We start from the raw sequence: 26,907 nt of genomic DNA on the forward strand, positions 1-26,907 counted from the left end.
CTGCAGATTTTCAACCAGCTGGCCCATCAGACCAACTTGGGTCCCAGTCAGCTTTGTCAGAGCCACTTCTGGGTTGTTTTGCTCTTGGGGTTTAGGTTTTGGTTGGTTGGGGTTTTCCGGTTTGGTTTGTTTTTGGTTTTTTTTTCATGTATTCTGACTGAGTAGGTGGAGAAAGGATGAGCAGGTTAGAAAGGATGGAGTGAAGGTGCTGGGCTTTGTTTTCCCACTCAAGGTGCTTCACAAGAGCTCCTTTAGTGCTGGTTTTTATTCTGAATACCCTGTGCCTAGCAGAGAGCCAGGGGGATTTGGCTGCACATCTCCACACGCTGTGAGTGGAGGAGCTGCTTCCTCCAAGGGCCACTGCAGACAGAAATCACGGGCACAGCTCGCAGCCAGCTGCTGCCTTTGTCACTTGCTGTCTGTCAGGTCAGCTTCAAGGAGCTTTGCTACTTTTAATATTCCCCAAAATTTGGCTCCTGTGGGAACAGCTAGAGCTGCCTGAAGTTGCAGTCTCAGAAGATTAATATAGCTGCTTCCAGAAAATTTCATAAGTTGTTTACACAAAGAAGACAGGGATGTAAAAGATGATTCAGTTACTCGGGAGGCAATAAGGAGCATACAGTGCTATGAGCTGCAGAAAACAGGAAGAAACCCCACAGGTATAAAATCAACACAAAATGTGAAGAAGGAAATTTTCCCGCAAAAGTCAGGTATTAACTACACTGACACTTTTGTTAATGTTCCCTTTTTGTAAATTAGCTACAAACTAATTCTTGGAGAGTTTCCATCAGTTTGCAAATACATTTGTACATCACTGCCACTTACTTATCTGTGATAAAATTCAGACTTCTGTTCTGTGGGTGGTTTGTTTGCTTTGTTTGTTGGTTTTTTCCCCCTGTTTTTGCTCTGAAAGTGGTTTATGTTATGAACATTCAAGATTACCTGTGAATCCATTTTTGTATGATATAAATTTGGGAAATTCCTTTTGTAGCTTATTAATTAAATTATTCTGTTTAGTTGGCCATATAGGTCTGGATTCTGAATTCTAGCAGCTTGTTTTTTGAGTACACACTGAATATGTTATTCATTCTTGTTAAAAACTAAGCAAGTAATTAGAAAAAGGAAATGAAGGTTGATATTTTTTTTAAATTATAATCTGGGGAATCATGGAGTCTCAAAAGAATCCACTATGTTTAAGGCCTGTAGTATAAAAGTGTTAGTGTTACAGCCTGTCTCATAGCTCAACACCTTCATTTGAGTCAAATAGCCTCCAGACATTTCAGTAGGAGCAGTTGAAATGGATCTGCAGGAATTATCTGGCTCTTATATTAAAGCTCAGAGCCAAGGAGAGATTTTGAGCTGAGTGCCTGTTGTGAGTAGTGGATCTGTGGACAAGAGATCATCTTTCAGTGCATTAATGGAAAATTCAGTGAGGGGGCTGCTTTTCACCCACTTCAGTGTATCAGCTCTGCCAAAGGCACATACCCACTTCTGCATTGGTAAGGTCTTTCTCTTCTGTTTATCAGAACTGTAATTATAGCTCTTCTAACTTTTGAATGGCAAGAAACCCCAAAGAAATAGATAGTATGTGTTTTATAGTGATCATCCTTGCCTTATTTGTCACTGGAATCAGACAGAAAGAAGATGTTACTCTGGAGAAAGTGAAAAGTGCCATTCATTTCTTTCTCTAAGTCAAAACTCCTAGTTTGGATGGATTTCTGCCAAAATTTCTAAGACAGTGATATGCTCTCACCTTTATTAGTAAAAATATTAAAGCATGCATGGAGTGCTTGACAACATCACTGCCTTTCTGGGCACTATTATTATAATAAGGATTATTTATCCCTACAATAAAATAATAATATCCCTACAATCAAAGGTTCATTTGAGTTGCTCCTTAGAATGTCCAGGCTTTGCTAGAGCAGTCCCTACAGTATCTATGCATTTCTTTGCTTTTGAGTAAAAACAGCATCTGGAAAAGTTTGCCAATAGGAGCACCTTGACTCCTATTGGGTGGCTCACATTTCCCAAAGAAACTTAATGGATAAAGGGCCTTTGAGGTGTTTTAGGAAGATAGTTTTGGCCATTAGGCAAAATGATTTTGCAGGGAGAGAAAAGCTGGATTTTTACATTATCTGAAAGCACACTGAAAAAATCAATGAATCCGGTAAAACAGCCAAGAAATTCCTGATGGTTTTTTCCTCCTAGTACTAAATTTGCTTTTTAATTGAGTGGAATTTATGTAAAGAGATGATTTTGTGACCCATTCTCTTTCTATAAATGCTTTTTTACAAGCTCTATATGTGTGTATGAGTGCTGGGCAAATGTGATGTCCTTAGTGCTGTGAGGACTTACACTGTTTTTAAGTGAAATGTGATCTTGGCTCTGCTGGGTCATAATATATATATATTTGTGTATATTAACTCTATATAATGTAGCATAATGAATTAAATCTACAAACTTCCTGATCACCTCTCTGGTCTTTTTCTCCTAAAAAGTGCAGTAGAAACCGTATCTTTATTTCTGATCACAGAATCATACTATTCTACTGCTTTCAATAGAATTCCATGTCCTGGAAAAACAGGTAATTTAATGGTGAAGCAGACTGGGAAAAACTAAGTGATAAATTTCCAATTAGAGTCCAGTGATACTGATTGAGTAATTTTGCTTGCTACAGTTTTGTTGACAGATATTTACATAAAGAGTTGCTGGTTTCCCATTCTCACCTGAGCTTGGGAAACTCATGCAACTTTCTGCTGGTTTAGATCACTCTAAACACAGGGACTGTGTTTGTGTTCCCTTTTCTGGTACTGACACTTCTTGTTTTATTAACATTTTTATTTATTTGTAGGGATGTTGACTTGAATAATATTTGTCTCTATATATTCAGTGATATGTGCATGTGTATATGTATCTATGTGCACAGTCTTATTAAAGCACATTTGGATTTAAACTACTTGTTTTATTTGCATGTGATTTATATGTAAATCTGAAAACAAATAGAAAAATACTGATGTAAATTTGCAAAATAACCTTTACAAATGTGTTCCATAGTTTGATAAATCTGATTTAATCTCACTCACCTAAAAAAAAGTCTCTATCAGATTAATTTTCCAGGACTCTTAAATGGCATAAAATTAAGCATGTGTACAGATACCTGAACAGTGAGAAATTCCAAAAGCCAATTTTGTTTTTTCTAATCTAAAATTTAAATTTAAATTGTAAAATTTTGTTGCTTAGGTCTAAATATGACTTTATGACATTGCTGCAGTTTGGTAACCTTTGTTGTTTATCTAACCTTCAGTGAACTGCAGTGTTGTGTTGTCAAACAGAACTGCTTATTAATGCTGAAATTGTTGAAGTCAGTCTTAAAAATCATCTGTCATGGGACCTTGCCAATATATCAGGAAATAAAAGTACGTGTTAAAGCCTTTCTTTTTTTTTCCCAAGCCATCAGGAAAGGTATAACTTTGTTTCTGAGAAATGAAAAGTACAAATTCCAGCAAACAGCTCTGTTATATATATACATACATACATACATACATACATATATATATATATACATGTTATTTGTAGAAAGATCTATAGGTATGCAACATGGATAGCCTGTATTCTTTTATCTTTTAACTTCCTTTTTCTTGAGATATGTTGTTTTACTTGGTTGGGGGAGTTTTCTTTAACATGGTAAGAATGGGAGACATATTTTACTATCTTGTGACATTTAATTAAATTTAGGATCAATAGAAATATGTGAAAATACCTTTTTGGCCATAAATGGCTGTGCCAGTGTTTATACAGACTTCTTGTGTTACATTGTAGTAACGTGGATGAAATCATGTTTATGCCTGATGCTTTGTCATCTTTTCCTGTCCTTGTCCTTACTTGCTTTAGTAAAATACTTCCAAGAATTTTCTTTAAATGTGGCAAATGAAGTGTTGATTTCCTGTAGATGCCAGTGGTGCATGGGCTCACTGGAAATGAGCCACTTGCTTTATTTCCCTGGAATCTCACAGGCAGTCCTGAAGACACAGAGATGGCTTTTCCTAATCAGAAAAATCTCATTAGCTTCCCGATGAGACTGGTGTGAGGGGAAGAACACACAGCACAGTGTGAGCACTGGGGCTTTGGTGAGGACACCAGGAACAAAACCTGAAGTAAGAGCAGTGATGTTGGTGAACCTCGTCCCCCAAAAGGTTGTGAGGCTCCTCTGGACAACACTGTGTCTGGAGGTGAGATTTGCAGGGGAGGTTGGAGTGCTGTTTATTAAAGCAGCTGTTCATTAGCTGTTATCCTCAGGAATTTGCAGAAGTCCCCATAGGCAGCTTCCTGTAGCTTTCATGTCCCACTGCTCTTCTGGGTCCCAAGAAACTTCCTCATGTCTTGTCAGAACTTTGATGTTCTCCCCAACTCTCCAAGTATTTCTGCTGGACTGGAAAGAAAGAGTATTTTTACTTCTGAAACTTTGTTAGAAACAAACTATAAAAGACTGTGAACACAGGATGAAAAGGGATAACAATTCTGAAATGCTGAGGCTCAGTGAAGTTGCCTCTGATGCTGGCACTGCACCTCTTCATTGGAGTGCCTTGCATTCAGCTCAGTTCCCAAAAGCATAAGGAGCTCCCCTGCCTGCTGCAGCTCCTCTCTACATTGTGACTGCTCCTTTTTTTTGGATACAAACCAGTTCTGTCATCCATTGCTACTTTATTCAAAATTCCCTCTGCTCCAGCTACTCAACAATGGCAGTATTTTCCATGGCCTGCATTTTCCATAGTTTATTTAATATTGAGACTGTGATATTTTACTTCCCCCCTGCTACTATGTTAGCTAAAAAAAAAGCAGATGGCCACAGATTTTCACTTGTGAAGGTGCCACACTGTTTTGGTAAGTTGTGCTGACCCATCTCTGCTTTTGTATTTATTACCTGCAGGAATAATGACCTAAGGTTTAGACTCATCTGCTGTGATTAGACCTTGAACAAGGGTTTCAGCAGAATGCTTTAGAAGTTAAGCTTTCACTTGTTTATCTAGTGTAATAGCTAGCTCATTGTCTTTCAGTGTTACAAGGTACACTGCAAAAATGAGTGGGAAGATGTGGAATGTATTCTTAATGCTGGCCATAATACAGGGAATAGATTCCATCAATGTTTCTGGTCCTTTCCTTTGTGAGTACTTGGAGCTAAGGGTGTTGAGAGAGCTAAATACCAAAATAACCCAAATAACCAAAGTCCTGTTCATGAATGGGCGTTTGCAGGTCCAAGGAAAATTCTCTCTGCTTAAGAGCAAAAACGATCAAGCTGAAAGAAAGCACAACATGTTTCATAAGTTTAATAACCAGTGTGAGTGATCAACAATTCTCAGAATGATTTATATATATGTGCACATTTATTTTAGTTTATTTTTACTGAGGAGGGGTGGGTTTGGATTTGTTTTAGTTGTTTTGGTCTGGGTTTTTTTTCAGTTTGGCTGTGCAAACGGAATGCTTTGTTCTACCAGTGCAACCCAAAGAAATAAAAATATGAAGACAGATTGTTTCTGTATCCAAACCCTGCACCTGTTCTGAGCAGGGTAATTGCTAACAAGCTGCTCTCTTTTTAAAATGCCTGTTATCCATAGAGCTGACAGAATCCTGCATTCCTCTGAAAGTGGCATTTTACAGTGGCTCTGAAAAGAAGTGCCAATGTTTTCATGAATAAAGATATTGACCGGGGAAAGCAATTGTGTGACCATAATCATTGAGACAAGAACTGTAGCAACAGGATCTTATAACACAGTGGATTGCAAAGGGAACACGAGGGATGAAAATGATAGGTACTTATGCAAATGGATTAGAACTATCCTGTGCCACTTTGTGGATCTGTCTTTTAGTCTCTCTTGCTATCTAGGCCATGGGATTAGTCAAAAACAGCAGGAAAGGAATGGACACAATCACTTAATCACAAAATCAGAAGGCTTGCTGGGGTAATTTCCCTTCAAATAGCACACTGCAAACCCAGGGCAGGTAGTACTTAATACCAGTTGCAAGCCCAGCTCTATAAAGAGCCTTGGAAAGACTGCAATCTTTCTATTATAAGTGTATTGAGTCTGTCTTTTGAAACACCTGAAATGTGACATGAAATTATTCGTCTTTTTTCATTTGACACCTTTTCTTTATGTTTGGGGAATGCAAATGGCAAGAGTTTAATGAAGTGATATTGTTGTGATTACATCTAAGGTGCAGAGTGAGACATTCTCATTCCTACTGCAAAGCAAATTACATTTGCTTTTCCTACTCTAAAGCACTTTGCCCCTGAAATTCTTGCCAAAATAAGGGGGGGGGCTGTGATTCACTTTAGTGCTTTTCTCTGTAGGCTTTGTTCTGGTAACAGAACAGCATTAAAAAAAAAAAAAAAAAAAAAAAAAAAAAAAAAAAAAAAAGAGATGAAAGAAAGCAGATGATTTATTCCAGGCATCAGAAGATGCCATGCTGGCAGAAACTGCCAGAGCCCCAAATTGCTACAGCCCAAAGCTCCTCTAAGATCTTTCACCTGCCTCAACACAAAACCAGGTGAGCAGGAGGCACTGCTGCAGCTCAGTGCTGGTGGGTTTTGTGTTCCAAATAACCACAGTCCAGGGGTAAGCACCAATGTGCATCTGCAGACCTGGGCTGTTGGGCACATCAGCCTGGTAAAGTTCACTCTGGACTGCAGAAATTACAGCAGAATCTCTGCTTTCAGTTTGAGCTGAACCCAACTGAATTGCTTGAACCTGCTTGAATTCTTGTTCTTAATTTTTATAGAGAAATGCATATTTTCTGCATTTGGCTCATCTCACCATTTATCAGCTGGGTTGATGCAGCATGGACAGGAGTTCTTTGAGGAGAAGCAGTTTGGTTAAATGCCAGCTCTCAGGGTCAGCTTGTCTCTGAAAGTTTGGGTTTCACTTTTCCTGAAGGGGATGATGTGTTTTAAATACCCAATGGCTTCTGGAAAAGCCTGGCAGAGGCACTCAGGAGTCCTCAGGCTTTAGGCAATGCCCTTCCACGTGTCTGCTTCCACCAGGCATTCATTCTCCTCTTGCTTCTGGCATTATTTCCATGGTGGAAATTGTACTGTGGTTTACACAAAGAGTTTTCCAAGAAATCCAGAAAATGCTGTTAGGATAATTCAGAAACCTGACTTACTAATGCCAATGTTATGCCAATATTTTCTGACCTTTTGTTCTCTTACAACAGCCTTAGTTGTACACATTTGTTGGAAAAATTATGTTTGAAAGACTTTTTATCCTCATTGATTAACAATAAAACTGTGCAACTCAAGCTTTAGGGAGGAAGCTGTGATTTTTTTCTGGTTATGCTGCCTACAAGAAAGATTGTAAGTTTATTCAGGTAAAAATATGGAAATATTTGAAAGTTTTTTGTGTATTCTTCTACTATGTCTCTTAATTCTAAATGATGCTTTTTCTCAAATCAGTATCCCCAATACTACTTAAAATATGTGCTTGCATTTTTGTGTCAAGGGATACAAAATATTTCTATATTAAATAAATATATATAGAATAGATATATAATAGGTATATAATATATTATATATATATAATATATACATAATATAGATATAATTTTTATATTGAATAAATCTGATGGAATTTAGTTTTATTTTTTTACTTCTTTGTTGTAAGAGGAACTTGGGTCAGGTCTTCTTACAGTCTTGTGTAATTCAGCCATTATGGATGCAATTTCATAGTGTTTTTATTCTAAATATGAAACACCCATGATAGAATCTGTATTTCATTCCAAAAGAGAGAATAAGATCTCAGAACTCCTGAATGAGGCTACAGCCTTCTAGGACAGGGTTACAGCATTGGTGTACCAGGGAAAAGCACCTGCCATGGGCTTGTGCCGGGCTTTTGGCACTGTCCCACATCACATCCTTGGGACCCTCCAGCCTCCAGGGTCTGTGTTCGAGTTCAACAAGGCCAAGTGCAAAGTCCTCCATATGGGTTGTGGCAATTCCAAGCACAAATAAAGGTTAGGCAGGGACTGGATTGAGAGCAGCTCTGAGGAGAAGGATTTAGGGGTGCTGGTGAATGAAAAGCTCAACACGACCCAGCAACGTTCACTTGCAGCCCAGAAATCCAGCTGCATCCTGGGCTGAATCCAAAGCTCTGGGGGCAGCAGGGAGGGAGGGAGGGGATTCTGCCTCTACCCTGCTCTGCCAAGACCCCACCTGCAGAGCTGCATCCAGCTCCGGGGCCTCCAGGGTGAGGAGGGTGTGGACCCTGTTGGAGGAGTCCAGAGGACTTCACAAAGATGCTCAGAGGGCTGGAGCACCTCTCCTGCAGAGACAGGCTGAGAGAGCTGGCGCTGTTCAGCATGGAGTAGTGAAAACTCTGTGAAAACTTTAGAAGGACATTCCCTAAATCTTCTAAAGGGATTTCAAGAGAGCTGGAGAGGGCCTTTTTACAAGGGCTTGTAGTGACAGGACAAGGGAGAATGGCTTTAAACCAAAAGGGGACAGGATTCCATTAGACATAAGAAAGAAATTCTTCACTGTGAGGGTGTGGAACTGGAATAGGTTCCTGGGAGAAACTGTGGCTTTCCTGGCAGTGTTCAAGGCCAGTCTGGGTGGAAGGAGACAGGGAGATTGGACTGAGCTGATCTTTAAGATCCCTTTCAACCTAAACCATTTATGATTCTCTGTCATAGACTGTGATATTCAAAGCCATATCTTGCTGCTGCTTAGAGGATTTTCATGCCTATAGTGTATCAGTTCATCATCAGCCTGTAAACTGTGTCTGGAGATGGACTATATATTTAGAAAATGGCCTAGAAAAGGAGAGAGAAAGATGCTTCAGCCTATTTGAGTTATACTTGCTTTGCATATTTGCTGGATATGTTTTTTTTTCAGCATTTCCCTCTGAAATACCTTGTGGCGAGTGGGATTTAGCAGGATGCAGAAGGGTGGGAGTGACTCATGTTTTCCTCAACCTGCCCTCCCCCCCACAACCAGTCTCTGCAGGTTTTTGGTTGAGCCTTTCTTTTGGTTACTGCTGCAGGATTTGCAGCCTCTGTAATGCTGTTTCACACATGTAGTACATGCTTTTGAAAGAACAGTCTTTTGGGGGTCTTTTCAACAGAGGTTGAATGGAGACAACCACAGAGCAGAAACTTTAGGCTTTGTCCTTTGGTTGCATGCATTGAGATCCCTGATGGTGAGTGCTTGTGAGCCCTTGGTAAATGTGGTCTTTAGCATTTGGCAGCAGTAGCCATTGGAATCACTAACACTGGTCTACACTGTGCTGTTCATGCAGTGTTTCATTTTTCTCTTCGTAGCTATGTTTTAGTAAGGTAACTCAAAGTGTGTTTTAGTAAAGTAACTCAATCAAAAATTGCATTCAGAAATATGTATTACTTGAGGATTGTTTTTGGCAACAGCACAATTAAATGGTTTGTGAGAAAGCTACTATAAATAATGAGAAAACTTGCAATTGTATTATTCTTTGCACAGCCATTTTCTGATTCATTAGAGTTAGACTGTAAAATCTATAATCACATTATAGGTAGTATTATATATAAACCACCATATTCAGGAGTTGGTAATTTTTCAAACCACAATAATAAAAGAGCGTATTTAGAAGATTAAATCCTTAAATCTCCATCTGTGTCTGCATTGTTGTTATGTGCCAGTTAGCAGATAGTTATGGGGAAACTCCATGGTGTCAAATGCTTCTCATTCTATGGCTCTCTGTGATGTTTTCTCTTGAATGCCTTTATCTTCATGTCACACTCAGAAATCACAGTTTCTGCCTTACCAGTGATACACTGTCCAAAGATCTATTTAACTGCCTTTTGCCTATGGCCATTTTGAAAAGCAGCACAAGGCTAAAAATATTTTATTGTTGAAGAGATGCAGCTTACACTCTTTTAAAACTTTGTAGGTTACAGTCCAAGAGTTGCATTGCTTAGCATTGAAAAAGTTAATTGGAGATGCCCTCGATAGTGATTGTGCTATGAATTCACTTAATTGTAGTAACTTTTCTAATATTTCATCAAATATTGCTTGTGTACAGTAACTTCATAAATGTCTTATGAGAATCTTGTCACTCAATGTCAAAACATCATCATGACCTTTAATAATTTCTAATATAATAATTTGATATAACTTGTAATTTTTGTCCAAATATTAAAACCAAATATCTTAATTTGAGACAAATCCTTGTTTTTATGCCAGTCTCCAAGTTTTCAGCTAGCTGGAAACTCTCTTCTTTCTCACTGTGGGTACCAATAAGCTTTGTATGCTCAGTACTTGATTCACTTCTTTGATATACTCCCTGCACAATTTGCAGAAGTATTTAAAATGAAGCTTTATTTTTAGAAACTGAACAATATTCATGTCTGCAGAGAAGAACCTTGTGAATAATGAGGTCTTGGGACATTTTTTAGAGGCTTTGGTACATTCATCAAGTTGTTCAGCTTCTATCATTTTAATTCGGTTCTTTGGAATAGAGTTTCACAATGCTCTGAGGGGAACTACAGTTCTCTCATCCCCACTTGGTTCTGTGAGCTTCTAGCTCTTAAACTGGATCTGTCAGGTGTCATTTAAATCAGGCTAATACTGTGATGTTTAGAATAATAGATGTTTAGAATTTGTGTTTCCTAGGCTGTGATATTAGCACTTTAAGATAATTCTTAAGGGAAAATAACAGCTTGGATCCGAGATCACCTGCAGGATGCAGAAATTCTGTATTTTTGTGGAAAAGCTGTGTATCCCTGCAAGGTCAGCGTGGCCAGGGCTGTCCAGACAGGGTGGAACCACACGATGCTCATAACCTAGGGATCACCAAAAGGGCTGATGAAGAACTCATGCAGGCCTTGAAGACCCGTGTCTAAGGCTACACAGGCTGTGGTAATTAGTATTTCACAAGGTAGGAAAGAAAATGAGGGAAGCAGGAAGGCTCGAAAGTGGTTGGGAAGCAGAGGCAATGGGGTGGAGAAAGGAGACAGGTGCCAGGAGTTCCTGTTAACATCATTTTTTTCCCCTGAGTGCTGAAGACAGGAGTCCTGAACTTCAGTAAAACCCCCCCAGGTATCTCAGAGGTGTTGTGGGTTGTGGTAATCAGGTTCTTCCACACGCTGATCCCGGGAAATTGAGAAGTTCAGTGTGGGAGGGACTGGCCACAAATCCTGTGCTGAGCATCACCCATTGCCTGGCACGGGGCAGTGTCAACACCCAGGAGCTGATTCCCGTGAGAATAAAAGGGTTCAGAGGTTCTGCAGGACAGGGTGAGCCCAGGCTGCCGGGACCATCGCCGGGGTTGGGGTGTGGGGCCAGGCAGGCTGGCACCCCTCAGCTGAGGGAGCTGCTCCTGTGCTGACCAGCACGGCTGGGGGAGGCACTGAGGACACAGAATGGCTGCTCTGCCACTCAGCTGGGGCTAAAAATCTCCAAAACGAGCAATCTCTGGCAGGCTGGGCAGGGTGATGGGTCCAATGGGCAGAAGATGCCTTGGGGAAGTGGAGACATTCCTTGCTGGGAGCTGTGACGTGCTAGGACTGGTGTGAGAATTCCCTGTGGGATTGATTGGAGATTGCGTGGGGCAATTCCCCTTTTATTTTCTGGAGAAGAGGACCAGGGAGAGAATCTGTCATTTACATGTGGAAATGAACCTACAAGGGGCTAAAAGAAAACAACATTAAAAAGTTAAAGACACTGTTGCTGCTGTGGGTGGTGTGGATGCTGAAGTGGTGTATGTGAGCCAAGAAGGCACAAGAACATTGCCACTTTCTGTTGAGACTTACCCATTTCACACTCATTATAACCCTGAAATGCAGAATGAAATAATATGTATGTGAGTAAATTTTACCATGCTTTTGGAAGTTTGTAAAACATAGCAGGCAGTGGGTTTTGTTGTTTTTGGTTTTCTTTTGCAATCTTACCATAGCATTTAATTTTGAGATACTAAAGACACATGTAATTGTGGTAGAGAAACATTTTTGCTTGCCAAATCTAGATAGAAAAAATACTGTTTTCTGTGAGGGAAAGTTGGGTTTGTAAGAGACAATTGCACTAGTTTTGTCATTGTGTTGTTAGATGTTTATGTGCCGTTTGGTCTCAAACTGTACCATGAATGTGGGCAATGCAGTGCTATTATTGAAAAAATGTAAATGGTGCCTGGCAGGAGTTAAATGTGTAACCACAGAGGATGTAGGCTTAAGTGCACTGGTAGTTACAGAAACATTCATTTAACATTTGTTATAAGCTACTGTTGTTTTTTTATAACTAATAGGGGAGCAGTTTACAGTTGATCTACTGCATGGAGAAAAAGAGCTTGTAGCTTCAGATGGAATACTTGCAGCCTCAGGCAGTTTTGCTAATGCTTTCTATTACAAATAAGTTTAATAGTGTGCATTAAAAAGGATGTGTATTTAAACCTTTATGGTCCATACCATGTTAGGTAGAATTACAGTAAATTGCTGCATTTCATTTCTGTAATTATCTTATAAACTGCTAGTTGATATTGTCCTGAAGTTTATGTTCAGGACATTTTAACACCAGTTGTATTTTGGACAGCTTGCATAAGATCATCTGATTGTCTCTTAGGAGTACAAAATGACATATATATTTAAAAAAAGAAGAAAGAGATTTATTAAAAAAGCATGAGTTACACCTTTGGATGACTCTGTGTACCATTGAGAAAGAGGGATCACGATCACCTCCCGTGCTGTGATTATGAATGTGCACAGAGCAATTTTCCTAACACTAATAGTTCTGGAAATGTATGTTTATGAAACGTGGTCTTTTCCTTTTATTTCATTTTTTTCCATTCCTGTAGGAACTTGGAAGTAACAGCCCTCCGCAGAGGAACTGGAAGGGAATTGCTATTGCGCTGCTGGTGATTCTAGTTGTTTGTTCACTCATCACTATGTCAGTCATTCTTTTAACCCCAGGTAACCTACTTCTTTATTTTATCTTATTAAAGGTGTGTGATTCATAATGCAGTCATCAAAAGCAATGAATGTTAAAGTGTTTCTTGCCTTTCAGCATTTTTAACTTGTGGCTATTGTAAATTTGGTGCCTGTGGGGACTCAGGAGCTCCTGGAGGTCTTGCAGAGCAGAAATGTCTGGGGTTGGCAAGAGGTCCTTAGGATTGTGTTGGCCTTGAGGGGGCTGCAGCCATCCTTGTGAGCCTCAGCAGGTGTCAGCTGACTTCAGGAGTTTGTTGTTGGTTTTTGGTGTAATTTCAGATTCACAGATGAGCTAAGAGAAAATTGTACTCCATGGAAAACTGATTCTGAGAATGCAACTTCTCACTGAATGACGAACATGGATCTTCCATATGTGCATGCACAAGCTTCTTCCCTTTTATTTCTTTCAGAAACAGAGGGGAAAGTAATGGTTCAGTCACAGAAAAAAAAAAAAAAAACAAAACAAAACAAGGAGAGGGCAAGAAGTAGACAAAAAGAGCAAACAATGCACAAGTTTTAAAGGAAAAAAAAAATCTTTGAATCCTTTTGCCAATTTTAGAGTATAAAGTATCTGATTTGCATGGCATGCCTAGATAGTAAATATTGGTCTGCAAATATTCTGCCATTTGAGTGCTCAGTTTGTGTAAACCAGAAAGTTAATGAAGCTCTTTTCAGATAAATAATGGTTCCAGGCTGTTTGGCCATGAGGTGAAATCACCCAGGGAAGCTGGCTGAGTCTGTGCATGAGCAGGGACAGCAGCAGAGTGCTGCTGCTTTAAGGGAAGGTGCTGAGGCTGAATGGAAAAGGATCAAGAAGCTCTGCTTGTCAGAGGGGATGAGGCAGCTGGAAAGAGTATGCAGGAACACTGTGGATAGTCTGCTTCCTCTGTTTTCTATAAATGATAATATTATCATTTTGCTGTCCACTTAGATCATGTTGAGAAAAGTAAAAGCAAAGTTGTGCTGCTGTAGTCTCAGTGAATAGGAGCTTTCTTCAGGGAATAATATGAAAGATTTTGAGGGCACATATTAGTGGTACACTTTAAGGCAGAAGACTGTTTTTTGCTTTGGGGAGAGGTAGCTTTTTTTTTTGAAGACTTGTAAAATATCAAATCTTTCCTGGAATCTACAATAATAACTTTCAGTTGTGGCTCTTATATCTGTATAGAATTATTAATGATGTAAAACCATAAAATGAAGTCTTTGAAGGCACTCAGGGAAAAAGAATAAACAACCTAGGGGAATGTTAACTTTTTAAAAAAATATGTTAAAAAAGCTCAGTGAATTACAACATCTCTGAGGCCATTTCAGAATCCAGAGATCTTGGTTGGAAACTTGTGTAAGCTGGGACCTACATTTCAGTTCAAGTCATGCGAGTGAAAACTAGTTCTGTCAGCTCAGATGCTCTAAGATATCCCATAGAGACTGTGAAGCTTGATAGAAATAAAAGCCTTTCTCCCAGAACAATCCAGGTCTGTAAAACTGGGCTTTCTTGTGGGTTGGAAATGCTTACCACGGAAAGCTTTGGAGGTGCATTGTAGGATAGATGCTTGCCCTGTTTTGGCCCTCATCATTGCTGTTCCCCCTTCACTTTCATTATTTATTTGTTTGATTATTCTGAATTATTAATATGTTTTGATATTTTGCTACTCTGTTGGTCTGTTGGCAGGTGCTAAGCAGTATAGCTGAAGCTACTTTGTCATGAATATGTGTTAAGATCACTTTGGGATGTCCAGGAAAAAAGTAGAGACCCCCTGACATCTGGCTATTGGGAAGTGCTCACTTCCAAGTTGATGCTAATTTGTTATTATAAATATTTAGGTTTGAAAATCCTTCTCATAAAATATAATAGGTCTGAATGAAGATGTTCAGTGCAAATGTCCTTTGTTACCTTGGGATGTTTCAGCATTCATTTCTAGTACTATTTTGAGCATCAGAGAGTTCTCTCCCTATTTAGTTCTGCCTGTACGGATGGGTGCTTCTTAGATTCCATGTAAATTCCCCTAAACACTGTACATCACGCTGCTTCTTTTTGTGGAAATGATGATAATTTCAGATGGTTATTTCTCAGAAACCTGATTGTTTCACTGGTATTTTTTGCAGGCAAATGGGTACTGACTGATAAGCCAAACACAAGAGCAGTGATCTCTTTTGCCCGCAATTATTTACACATTGTTTTGTCCACAATATAAGAAACTCTCAGGTCTGTGTACACTAACAGTTGTCATTTGACTTCTCTCAAATTTTGAGCAACAGCTTTCCTACCTTTTAATAGAGGGACCAAGGCTTCCATGTGGGATAGCATATTTTTAAAAGAAAGTGCAATTCATTTGCAAAAACCTACAAAGAGGCTTTAATTTCCATTAAAGATAGAAATGATATTAAAACTAAAAGGAAATCCTTGATTTTCTTTTTGATTATCTTTTATTACATGAAATATAACTTCACTATACAATACTAAGCAGGATCTCTGTTGAAGTGAGATGTATTTTGACCTATTAATATCTTAGCTTTTGTTCAAATCTGAAACCTCTGTGTTACAATTATGGTTGTGGTTTGAGTAAATGCATTGTACCAACAATATTAGTAACATTTCTGATAATTTTATCATGCCTTTCATCTATGATAATACTCAGAATCTTTATAAATATCTTAATGTTCTCAACAAAGAGATGGAAAGTGGAAGAACAAACCATCCAGTGACGTAAAACATTAGTGGCAGAGTCTGAATGACCTCTCATCCCAGTGTCCACTTGTTGGGGCTCAGGAACTCTTTCTGAGCCCCTGTGGAATAAGGAGTAGTAATTAGTAGGATAAGTAGAAATTGCTACACTGCTCCATACCTGGAAATAGAAGGCTTGCAGGCAAATATCCTTGCTGGTTTTCTTCAAATTAAGAAAAGTGCAATAAAGAAAGTGCACAGAGATCCTAAAGAATCAATTTGCCCTTGTTAAAGTAGGGGAGTGGAAAAACTTGGAAGTTTCAGAACAGGAGCCCGTCTGTCCTCTGTGGTAACTGCATCATGAATCTAGTGATTTTTGTTTAATATTTGGAGTGGATTGCTGGAGCAGTATTTAAGAGAAAACAAAAGAAAATACCTTGGGAATAATCTTATATATATATATATATATGGAATTAATTGCCAGTGCAGAGGCACAGGTGAGTTTCCATGAGTTGCCATCATTTGGTTACTTGGTTTGTATGTCAGTATAAATTTAACACAGGCACCTTTCTTCTTCTGCTTTTATTCTATTGCATGTTTTTGAGGTTTCATCTCACACCTGCATATACTGTAATAGTCACAGGTAGATTTTTAGATATCAGTGCCTTTAATTCATTCCTGCCTTTGAATCAACCTGTTCTTGCTTTGCATCCTGACAGTGTGTTCCATGTTATAGGAATTATGTCAAGACCTATCTGATCAACCACTGTTGATCTGTATTTCAAAACTGACAAATGTTCAATTGAAAGTATTAGCAGCTGAAAGCTCTTATAGGAAAAACCACTTAAGAGCATCCTAAGAGTTTGGCCTCCCCTGTACAGGTGTTTTGCCACAACACTTAAATTTGTTTTTTTCCTTTTGGGACTGACAGTAGTTCTACCTTTGTGTTAACTTAGATTCTGAAGGTGTGGAAGACTCAAATGCTTTTTCTAGGACTCCCTCACTGAGATATTGATGTTGGCATTTAAACCATGCCTGCTGATATGTGCACTTACTGTTGAGCAAAGTGGCACCTACCTCTAATCATAGACTGAAGGAAAACTCACACATGATGGAAAAAAAGGACACCTTTTCAGAAAAGTTACTTTAGAGAACATTTAGGTCAGAGAAACGGTCAGAATGTGCTTTTTGTGGAAAGGGTTGAGTAAAATCAAGCTCTGGGAAGAGAATCCATTTGGATTATGTCCAGCAGATAAACTGTTCAGGGTTAGGACTGGCCTCTCCATACCCTCCCTCATACTACTCTTAAAGGAAAAGAAAGCAAACTATAACTTTTATTTATTTATTTATTTATTTATTTATTTATTTATTTATTTATTTATTGTGATGTGGATATTCACTGGAAGAAAATGCAGTTTTCTGTTCAATCCTGTATAGACTCCCTGTAACTACTGTAAATTGGCAGGCAGGTTTTGATGTCTGACTATTTACTGGCAAGTTTTCTTCCTTTGTCATGCTAACACAAAGTGAGCTATGCTAATTCCCAGTTGCACCTGATAGCTTGCATGCAGTTTACTACTGGTGTTTTTCCACTTTTCAGATGGCATTTAACATCAAGCATTTATCCTAATTTCTAATGTAAAAACTTTTTTTCCCCACAGAAAAGTCAGTAGTAGGGAGCTTCAGTTAATGGCATACTACAGTACATAATTATTAGTTTTATTTGCTAAGTTAGAAGGCAAATTTTATGAGGTGTTTAGACTACATTTAACCTGCAAAAATAATATATTATAAACTCGTGAAAAGTAGCAAGGCCATTAATTTCAAGTTTTGGAATCTTCTAGTTTAGTAAGCACAAACAGGTTTGTAACTTTGAATTAACACATGCCAGTTTTTGAACTGTTTTTAATTGGATGAACAGTTCAAAGATAATAATTTAGTCTTTGGCATTTGATTTTGTTTGTATCTTCTGTAATCTATGTCATTTATTATACATATATATATAATTTCAGACCAAAATACAGAAATCTGTGGTAAATACTGTGAGAACATTGGAAATAGCATTTCTTCAAGGAATAATTCAATAAAATTTATAATGGAAATGAAAAAGAGATAGTAGGGTATTTTGTAATGTAATAAATACAAAGTAATAAAAGGAAGTCTTTAAAATGAAATAAGTACATCCTAGAATCAAAAATTAGTTTGGCTTGAAAGGGACCTTAAAGATCATCTCATTCCACCCTCCCTGCCATGGGCAGGGACACTTTTCACCATCCCAGGTGTCTCCAAGCCCTGTCCTGGTTCTGAACACTTGCAGGGATGGGGCAGCCACAGCTCCTCTGTGCCAGGGCCTCAGCAGCATCACAGGGAAGAATTTCTCCCTAACACCCAATGTAAACCTGCACTCTTTCAGTCTAAAGCAATTTCCCCTTGTTGTGTCATTCCATGGCAGTCCAAAAGTCCCTCTCCAGCTTTCTTGGAGCTCCCTTAGGTACTGGAAGGTGCCCTAACATCTCACTGGAGCCTTCTCCAGGCTGAACAGTCTCAAATCTCCTCCTGTCTCCATAGCAGGGACTTCCTCTGGACCTGCTCCAACAGGTCCATGTCCTTGTCACTTGGAGAGGAGTTACCAACAGTGCATCCCAGGAACCTTCTGGGTTGGTTATGCCCTCTGTGCTGTCCCCCCAAGAGGTATTGGGGTGGTTGAAGTCACCCATGAGGACCAGGGCTTGTGGACGTGAGGACATTCCCCTCTGCCTTCCAGCTCAGGTGGCCTGTAGCAGCCCCAGGGTGACTATAATGTCACCTGTCCCTGTCCCCTCTCCAATCCTGACCCATAAGGTCAGCTCCTCATCCATCCTCAGGTGTAGCTCCGTGCATTCCAGCTGGTCCCTGACACAGAGGGGCGTCCCCTCCTGTCCTCCCCTGCCTCTGAGTGTAACCATGGGGGGGTACAGCTAATTTGGGCTTGTGCTCAATAAAGATTAACCCACTACTGTTTTGAGTAGTGCTCATGGGATCATGTTTATTCATCCTGTTATGGATAAACTGAGTATTTGAGATATTGATAGAGGACCAAAAGGTAGAGTTCAGGGTTACAAACAGAGCTCTGATTTGGTTAAAACTTATCTTTGGAAAAAAATACTTCTAAAACACCTACTGAAGTTGCTTGAATATGCCATTTTTTTTAGTTTACAAATGCTAATCGTAATTTAAAAATTACTTTAAAATCCAATCCATATCGGGATTCCTTGCCAGGGGTGTGATGGAAAACAGGGCAGGGCTGGTGATCCTTTCTTCTCTAATAGCCTCTCTTTACTCAGCTGATGTATTGTTTTAGTGATTTTTACTTAAGCAGTTGAAAAAAAAAATCTGTCATAGGCAAGGCAATCTTTGACAACATAACAGCTTGTGTGAGCTTGATTGCTAGTTGGCAAACTGGCAGGAAATAAAGGGTCACGATAAGTAGAAACAGACTAAGGTAAGGTTAGAAGGGGAACATGTTTGGAATTATAAACAGCATCAGAACCAGGGTGTTTTGAATCCAAATAGGTGATGGAAAACAGCTTGTGGAGGGTAGGTTGTCAACAAGGTTCTGGAGAAAGGGGATAATGGGCATGTGAAGAGCCCAGTGTTTGATGCAGTTAAGTCAGAATCGGTGTTTTGAAGACACAAGAATGTATTTGTGGGGCTGAATAGAGCACACATAACAACATGTGCTTACTTTGAAGATAAAAACACAGTGTGTGGCAGGAGCAGGAGCTAACAAGGTCCCATGATGTGTAAACAGAGGGATTAGGTATAAATCAAGAGAGATAATGTTACTCTGCTGTAAAGCTCCAGTAAGACTGCAAGTGGAATATTGTGTCCCATGCTGGACTAGCAGATGAAAAAAACAACAACCTAAACAGACTATTTTGATTCCTGGAAGGTAGGAAGAGGGCAAAAAGCTTATTTAAGGATTAGAATTTTTGTTTTATGAGAGAGGATTTGGACAGCTCTGCATGCTTGGCCTTACAAGACGTGAAGTGCAAGAAGAGTTGATTAGAGCGGTGAGTGCTTCCCAGAGCCCTGCTGTGACCTGGGAGGGAACAACATGCAAAATGCAGCAGAGCTGTGCTGTGAGCAGCTGGGATGGCCTTGTGTCTATTGTAAATTCATGATGTGCATTAAAAGGGAGTTTCTCTTCAGTACACCAAGGATGCACCTTATTAATACCAGCTGAAGTGACTGCAGCAGGCAGTGCTGACATTTAAAGGCAAAACTATTATACTGCTGTTAATTCCAGCTGGCCCTCTAATTGAGAAATTATGCTGAATAAAGACCAATAACAAAACTATTGATTGACTTTATTCTCTTTGAAGGGTCACATTTTCATCCAAAATGTTTTATAAGATATGACCTTTACAAAGCAGGTTTCTTTGTTAAAAATGTCCTGGTAACATCATGGGTTGACACAAAGATAACAAGATCACTGCTTGACTGCTGTGATGACAGATAACTCTTTTTGTATGTGTCTGCCATCAGAGCACTGTTTAATATCTGTAAGGACAAAAATCTGCCTAACACAAAGTTCCTCTTGTGGAGAAGGAAAGAAATGCCCATAGAGAAGAGAAAAAGTTCAGTAATTTATGGTAACCTGCCCAATAATACAAAATTATTTTAAGAACCTGGCTGGGTGTTTGACTGGTTGTGTGGGAAGTGCACAGGTGCATCTTTTTGCAAGGGCAGAGGCAACAAAGAGCACAGCTCTTGGCAGCTGCTGTTCTAAACAGCCTAAAGCAGTCAGGTGAAGCTGCTGCCAGTGATTATTGCTTGGAAACTTTGGGGGTTTGTCTTTTGACAGTAAAACTTTTGCTGTAATAGTAATGGTTCAACATTACCACTGTTAGTGTAGCAGTTTGCTATTGACTCTTCACTACTTATATTTTAGCTTGCAGCACGAAAAAACATATTTAGCAAAGCTTATTTTTTAGTTTTCTTTAATGTGGAGATGATTTTAGATGCAGGAAAATGATTTTTTTAAAATTTTGTTTTGTAAGTCAATGTTGGCTAATGTTCAGAATCACATCATTCCTGGGTTCTGTCGTGTTTGGGAAAAACACAAGGCCAATAGCCAAGTTATGTTGTTCACATCCCTAGAAAGCAAGAACAGGCTATAAAATGTGCATGTAGGTTTTTTAAAATTTCATTTTAAATTGTTGAATAGGTGAAGTTGGTTGCAAACTTACTTGCAGGAATTTTTTATCTAGTTTCTCTCAGTGTAAAGTACTCAGTATAATCCTTTGGCTGCCAGGAAATTTTGGTATTGCTTTGTAATTTTTTGTGGTGTGGGGCTATGGTAGAGAAAGAGCTTTTCTGGGAAAGTCCCAATATAAAAAATATCCAAACACTAAATCCTGTAATTTTCCTGTCCAAAAGATATCAATTCTTTGTTTCCTGAGGCTTTACTAAACAAAAATGATACTTTTTCTTGTTGTGAAAAAAAAATAAGGGCAAGGTATTGTTACCAATTTTAACAGGACTTTGGTTCTATAATTCCAGTGTTTTTCAAACAACACTGAATATATTGTTTTTGATAATTATCTAAAATGATCTTGTTGTGTTTGTTTTAGATGAACTTGCAAATTCATCAGAAAACAGATTATCATTGGAAGACCTCTTCAGAAAAGAGTTCATAGTTCATAATCCAGAAGCCAAATGGATTAATGGTAAGTTTATAAGCTCTCACTTAATTTGAAACTAGGTAAAAATTTTAAGTATTGAATGATACTATCCAGTCACTGAGGAAATAAAAAATCAGTTAGAATTTCAAACCCTCTTGAAATTGGCCAGTGTCCCAGTTTTCCTTGTTGCTCTGAATCACGTCTCTTTCATTAATTTTTGAAGTGGCTTTCTAATTTTAAAGCTCTGTCTAGTAGAAACCCACTAAAATTATCTGTTCATGCTCCTGACTCGGTTGGAAGCAGTGGTGAAGAATTGTGTTTAAGAACTGGATCTTGTTTGTGGAGTCACAATAAGATAAACTCTATTAATATCTGAACTTTGGGATTTGAGATTGGTTCTCTTCACATCTAGAAAAGACTTGAACATTTCAATGTACTTGTACAGTCATAACCATTTTCTGATGACCACCAATTGTATTTAGTATTCTAATTTGGTAAATGATTTGCACATGGCATGCAGATTCCTCCAAAATCAAGCAGTTTTAATGTAAAAAAGAAAACAGATTCAAGCTCTTTTTCAACTCATTGACTTCTTTTTTTTTGATTCCATGCCTTGTTCACTCTCTCTCTGTAAGAAATGTACACATAATGCAGTAGCAGCTGGCTGGTCTGTGCCATTATGGTGATCTGGGTGTTACTGCAGGTGATGGAATCAAAGCAATGACAACAGGATTTGAGCAAAACTGGGCAAGGCAAAACTGTTCTGGAGTGCTCTGTGCAAGGCAGGAGTCTGGCAGCCTGGTTTCTGTGTGTAAATTCAGAATGACATTGAAGGGAAAAAATGCTTCAATTGTTCCAACTTTGGCGTTCAGCTAGAACTGCTTTACTTAGTAGGGAGCTGTGTGATTGAATTGCTGCTTTGTGATAAACTCTGAAGAATGAAGTGGGTATAATAAGGATAAGTGCATTTAAAAGCAAAAGCATATAAAGAAGGAAAGTATGGTCAGTCTTTTTTCTGCTCTGGTGTAATCTGTTACCCATTAAGGGCTAAGAGAAGGGACACTCAGTTTGGTTTCTGCCACTCCCTTTCCCCAGCTCCAATGACATCTCTCTGCTGAGCTGCCCTTAGTTTCTTCTTTGGAATGGTTTCTGTCTGCAGGCAGTGCAAAAAAATGTGATACTAGGTAAAGCTGGAACACTTGTGTTGCCAAGAGGAGCAGTTTCTTGTGTTTGGCAGAAAACTTTTCCTGTAAGACTATTTGCTAGTGAAATCATAAAGCAGGTTTTCAATTTGCTGTTCCCTCTTCACAAAGCAGCTGCCTCTGACCCCACCCTATCTGAAAAACACTGGTCCTAATTGTCAAATAAAGTTATCACAGGCCCAGTATGGTAAAATAAACTGTCACTAAAAGCAGCTAAATACATAGTGGAAGAAGATTGTTCTGCTGGTTCCATCTATTACTCTTCTTATTTAAAAAATGCATGAGATGATTCTCCTAAGAACTCTAGTAGTTCTTCATAACATGTGCATAATATTCTGTGCATAAAAATAGTACTGATTTCAAAACTCAGGACAATAAAACTAAATGGCTGTGGATGGAGTTATGTGAAATATTGGTGATGCTATAAAACTTGTAGTTTATTGTATTTCTTAACTCTCTTCTATAGCCTATAATAAGAGCAAAGCTTTTTTTATGAGTTTTCCAGATGTGGTAAAAAGAAATGTAGAATTTGATGCTAAACCCTTGTGTGGATACAGGTTTCTCCTGTGGTCTTCAAAATCCATCTTAAAAAGCTCCTGCACTGAAATATAATTTTATTAACATAATGTAAAAAAAAAGTATAATTTGTATTATTATAATTTGTATTATGTATCATGCAAAAAATTGTTGTAAACAATTCAGTCTAAAAGCTATCAGATTGTACAGGTATGAACTTCCCCATCTCTTCAAAATGATATTAGAAATGCTATTTATTACAAAGGCCCTGTGTTTTATTAACAGCACTGATATCCAGTGTTTCTGCACTGATGGTTGTCTGAGTCAGTGTGAAAACTTCTAAGCTTGCAGTTAGGTGTTCATCTGAGTTTGTTGGCTAAAGAAACAATGAAGTCCAACAGCACAAAAAGGAGGAAAAAAAAGGATATTTTGTTTATTAGAATATGTGTGTGTATGAGAAATAAAGAAAAATTGGGGGTAATTAAGGATTTATGAATTATTTAGTATTTTTTGATAAACACAGAAAAAAATATGTATAGGTTTTAAATTTTTTTTTACATTTTCTTTGAAAATGGCCAGTATAGTTTATGATACCAAATATCCTGGGCAATAAAAAACCCCAAGGAATAGCCTTGCAAAGCAGCATTTCTGCTTCCTGCTTCTATTTTTATTTTTTAAGACTTTATTTCCTGGCGCTTTGGCAATGCAGCGATGGCATTATATGCATGGAAAATGAAATATATAACTTCAGATTCATTACTGTGGAGGAGCATTTGGCACTTTCTTTGGACATTGGCAGGGTAAGTGAACTCTGCACAGGATGATTTTAGCAGAAAATAAATAGCTACTTACTCCCTTTTGGTCCTCTTGGAAAAGAATAATTTGTATCCATCTGAAAGTTTTATCATCTTTACCTCCTGGGAAGGGGTAAAAATAGAGATTGGAAAAGTGGTTCCTGCTGAAAGCAGTGTCTTCAGGGTCTGGAGCATGTTTTGCAGAAAAACAAAAAGAAAGATTTAAGGATTTCAAGTGGTGGGTGAATCACTGTGTCCTTAGGAAAGGCCTGGTATTTAACTGCTGCCCTTTAATGAAACTTTCCCTACTGATCTTTGAATTTCTCTGACATTATCTTCCAAGCACATTATTTCTTCCTTTTTTGAAAGCTCCTCCGCTACAAAATCCATCCCCACGTAGCTATTTCTAGATTGCTCTTTAATAAGAGAAGCCCTTAAATGCAGAAGTTTTTACAGTCCATTTCCTTTTCTGCTTGAAATTGAGACCACAATTTTATGTGCTTGCTGCCAAAGTTAATAATTATGCAAATATCTAAAGTTGGAGAGGAGATGTTGGTCTTTATCTGAGATAATCAGATGTTGCTGAAGAAAATAAAAGAAACACTATGAGCTAGTCTTAAAAGTGACAAAATATATTCCCATTTTATATAATATGTAAAGATATACCTGTGCAGAGATCCAGATTTCTTCCTCCCTTCCTTTTTTTTTTCTCTTTCTATTTTGGTTTATTTCAAAGGCAATATATTTTATTTTAAACCTGACTTGGATCTTTTTTCTTTCTTTGAAAGAATTTACAAAGGAAAGAGTAAGAAAATAGGGATGATAGCTAGTAATTTTGTTGAAAATAACTTAGTAGTATACTAAGCTTTGTCAGTTATAAATCTGATCACTTTGGCTGTAAAAGAACACGGTGGAGAGTACACACAACCATTAACCAGTCCAATCCTGTAAGAGGGAAAAGTGTTTAATTTCAGAAGGCATTCCAGTTGTCTGGCATAGTTTTGGAGACATTAAATGAGACTACATCTTCCTTTAGCATTATTGATCTTCAGGTTTTCTAATAGGAAATTAGAATTTAAAATGCTGCCAGTGAATAATGAAAGTAGTTGAACCTGACAGCTCATTGGTGCAGAGTGAAAAATTTGTTCATGATGTTTTCCCAATTTCTCTTAAGTTACTCAGAAATATGTATGCTGCCCTGTGGGAAATATTGAGGACTCAACAGATTTGCATTCTATTCCTGAGGTCTGTGCTTACATCTCTTGTTTCAGGGACTATAGCTCTTAATGACAATAAAATTCAGAATATTTGTGTTTATTCCTCTGTGAATATATGAGTTGCTTGCATTTTTTTTTTCTGTTCAGACATTCTTTGCCAATCTTTCCTGTATGTGATGGAGTGCTCTGGCTCCTTGGTGGTACTCTGTCAGATGGGTGTAGAGTCAGCACAAGGACACCATTTTTCATCTATTTTAATAAAGAGTGTTGCAGAAGGAGCTGCAGTGTGAGTGATGGCCTGCAGCAGGCAGTGCCCTGGAATCCTGTCTTGTGCTAAAGCTCAGCAAATCACCTGAGCATGTGTGGTTTTGTGTTTGTGTGTGTGTGGGTTTGTGTTGTGTGTTTACTTTTGTGTTGTTACGTGTGGTTTTGTGTTTTGTGCTGTTGTGTGGGTTTTGTGTTGTTTGTGTGGGTTTGTGTCATGTGTGTGTTTAGTTTTGTGCTGTTGTATTTAGTTTTGTGTTTTGTGTTGTGTGTTTGGTTTTGTGTTGTGTTTTGTGTTGTGTGTCTAGTTTTGTGTTGTGTGTGTGGTTGTGTGTTGTGTGTTATGTTTTGTGTTGTGTGTTGTGTTTAGTGTTGTGTGTTATGTTTTGTGTTGTGTGTTATGTTTTGTGTTGTGTTGTGTTTTGTGTTGTGTGTTATGTTTTGTGTTGTGTGTTATGTTTTGTGTTGTGTGTTATGTTTTGTGTTGTGTGTTGTGTGTTGTGTGTTGTGTGGTGTGTTGTGTTTTGTGTTGTGTGTTGTGTTTTGTGTTGTGTGTTGTGTTTTGTGTTGTGTTTTGTGTTGTGTGTTGTGTTTTGTGTTGTGTGTTGTGTTTTGTGTTGTGTGTTGTGTTTTGTGTTGTGTGTTGTGTTTTGTGTTGTGTGTTTAGTTTTGTGTTGTGTGTTTAGTTTTGTGTTGTGTGTTGTGTTTTGTGTTGTGTGTTGTGTGTTTAGTTTTGTGTTGTGTGTTTAGTTTTGTGTTGTGTGTTTAGTTTTGTGTTGTGTGTTTAGTTTTGTGTTGTGTGTTATGTTTTGTGTTGTGTGTTATGTTTTGTGTTGTGTGTTTGGTTTTGTGTTGTTGTGTGTAGTTTTGTGTGTGTGGTTTTGTGTTGTATGTGTGGTTTTTGTGGTGTGTGTGTAGTTTTGTGTGTGTGTGGTTTTGTGTTGTGTGTGTGTAGTTTTGTGTTGTTGTGTGTAGTTTTGTGTTGTGTGTGTGGTTTTGTGTTGTGTGTGTGGTTTTGTGTTGTGTGTGTGTGGTTTTGTGTTGTGTGTGTGTGGTTTTGTGTTGTGTGTGTGGTTTTGTGTTGTTGTGTGTAGTTTTGTGTTGTGTGTGTGGTTTTGTGTTGTGTGTGTGTGGTTTTGTGTTGTGTGTGTGTGGTTTTGTGTTGTATTGTGTGTGGTTTTGTGTTGTCTGTGTGGTTTTTGTGGTGTGTGTGTGGTTTTGTGTTGTTGTGTGTGGTTTTGTGTGTGTGTGGTTTTGTGTTGTGTGTGTGGTTTTGTGTTGTGTGTGTGGTTTTGTGTTGTGTGTGTGTAGTTTTGTGTTGTGTGTGTGTGGTTTTGTGTTGTGTGTGTGTGGTTTTTGTGTTGTGTGTGTGTGGTTTTGTGTTGTGTGTGTGTGGTTTTGTGTTGTGTGTGTGTAATTTTGTGTGTTTTTGGTTTTGTGTTGTGTGTAGTTTTGTGTGTGTGTGGTTTTGTGTTGTGTGTGTGTGCCAGCACAGGAGAAAGGGTTTGCAGTGACCTTTGGGCAGGGAAGCACCCAGAGCTCCTTTCTTTATCAGCCAGCTGGAATGTGAATGCAGAATTCCATGAGAGCTTCCTGGAGGAAGTGTGTGTTTGCACCTCATTCTCTTCTGGTAAACCCCTGGGC

The 26,907-nt window shown here is 38.5% G+C and overlaps 1 protein-coding gene across 1 annotated transcript in view; it reads left to right on the top strand.

The window, feature by feature from the left end:
- Positions 1-26,907, top strand: part of DPP10 (dipeptidyl peptidase like 10) — a 244,139-nt gene that overhangs the window by 35,869 nt on the left and 181,363 nt on the right. Inside the window, exons 2-3 of the mRNA XM_058840442.1 lie at positions 12,810-12,924; positions 21,220-21,315. Coding sequence (XP_058696425.1) covers positions 12,810-12,924; positions 21,220-21,315 — 211 coding nt within the window. The remainder of the gene's footprint in view (positions 1-12,809; positions 12,925-21,219; positions 21,316-26,907) is intronic.

The sequence above is a fragment of the Poecile atricapillus genome, chromosome 5 (genome assembly GCF_030490865.1).
Source record: "Poecile atricapillus isolate bPoeAtr1 chromosome 5, bPoeAtr1.hap1, whole genome shotgun sequence".
Classification (NCBI taxonomy): Eukaryota; Metazoa; Chordata; class Aves; order Passeriformes; family Paridae; genus Poecile; species Poecile atricapillus.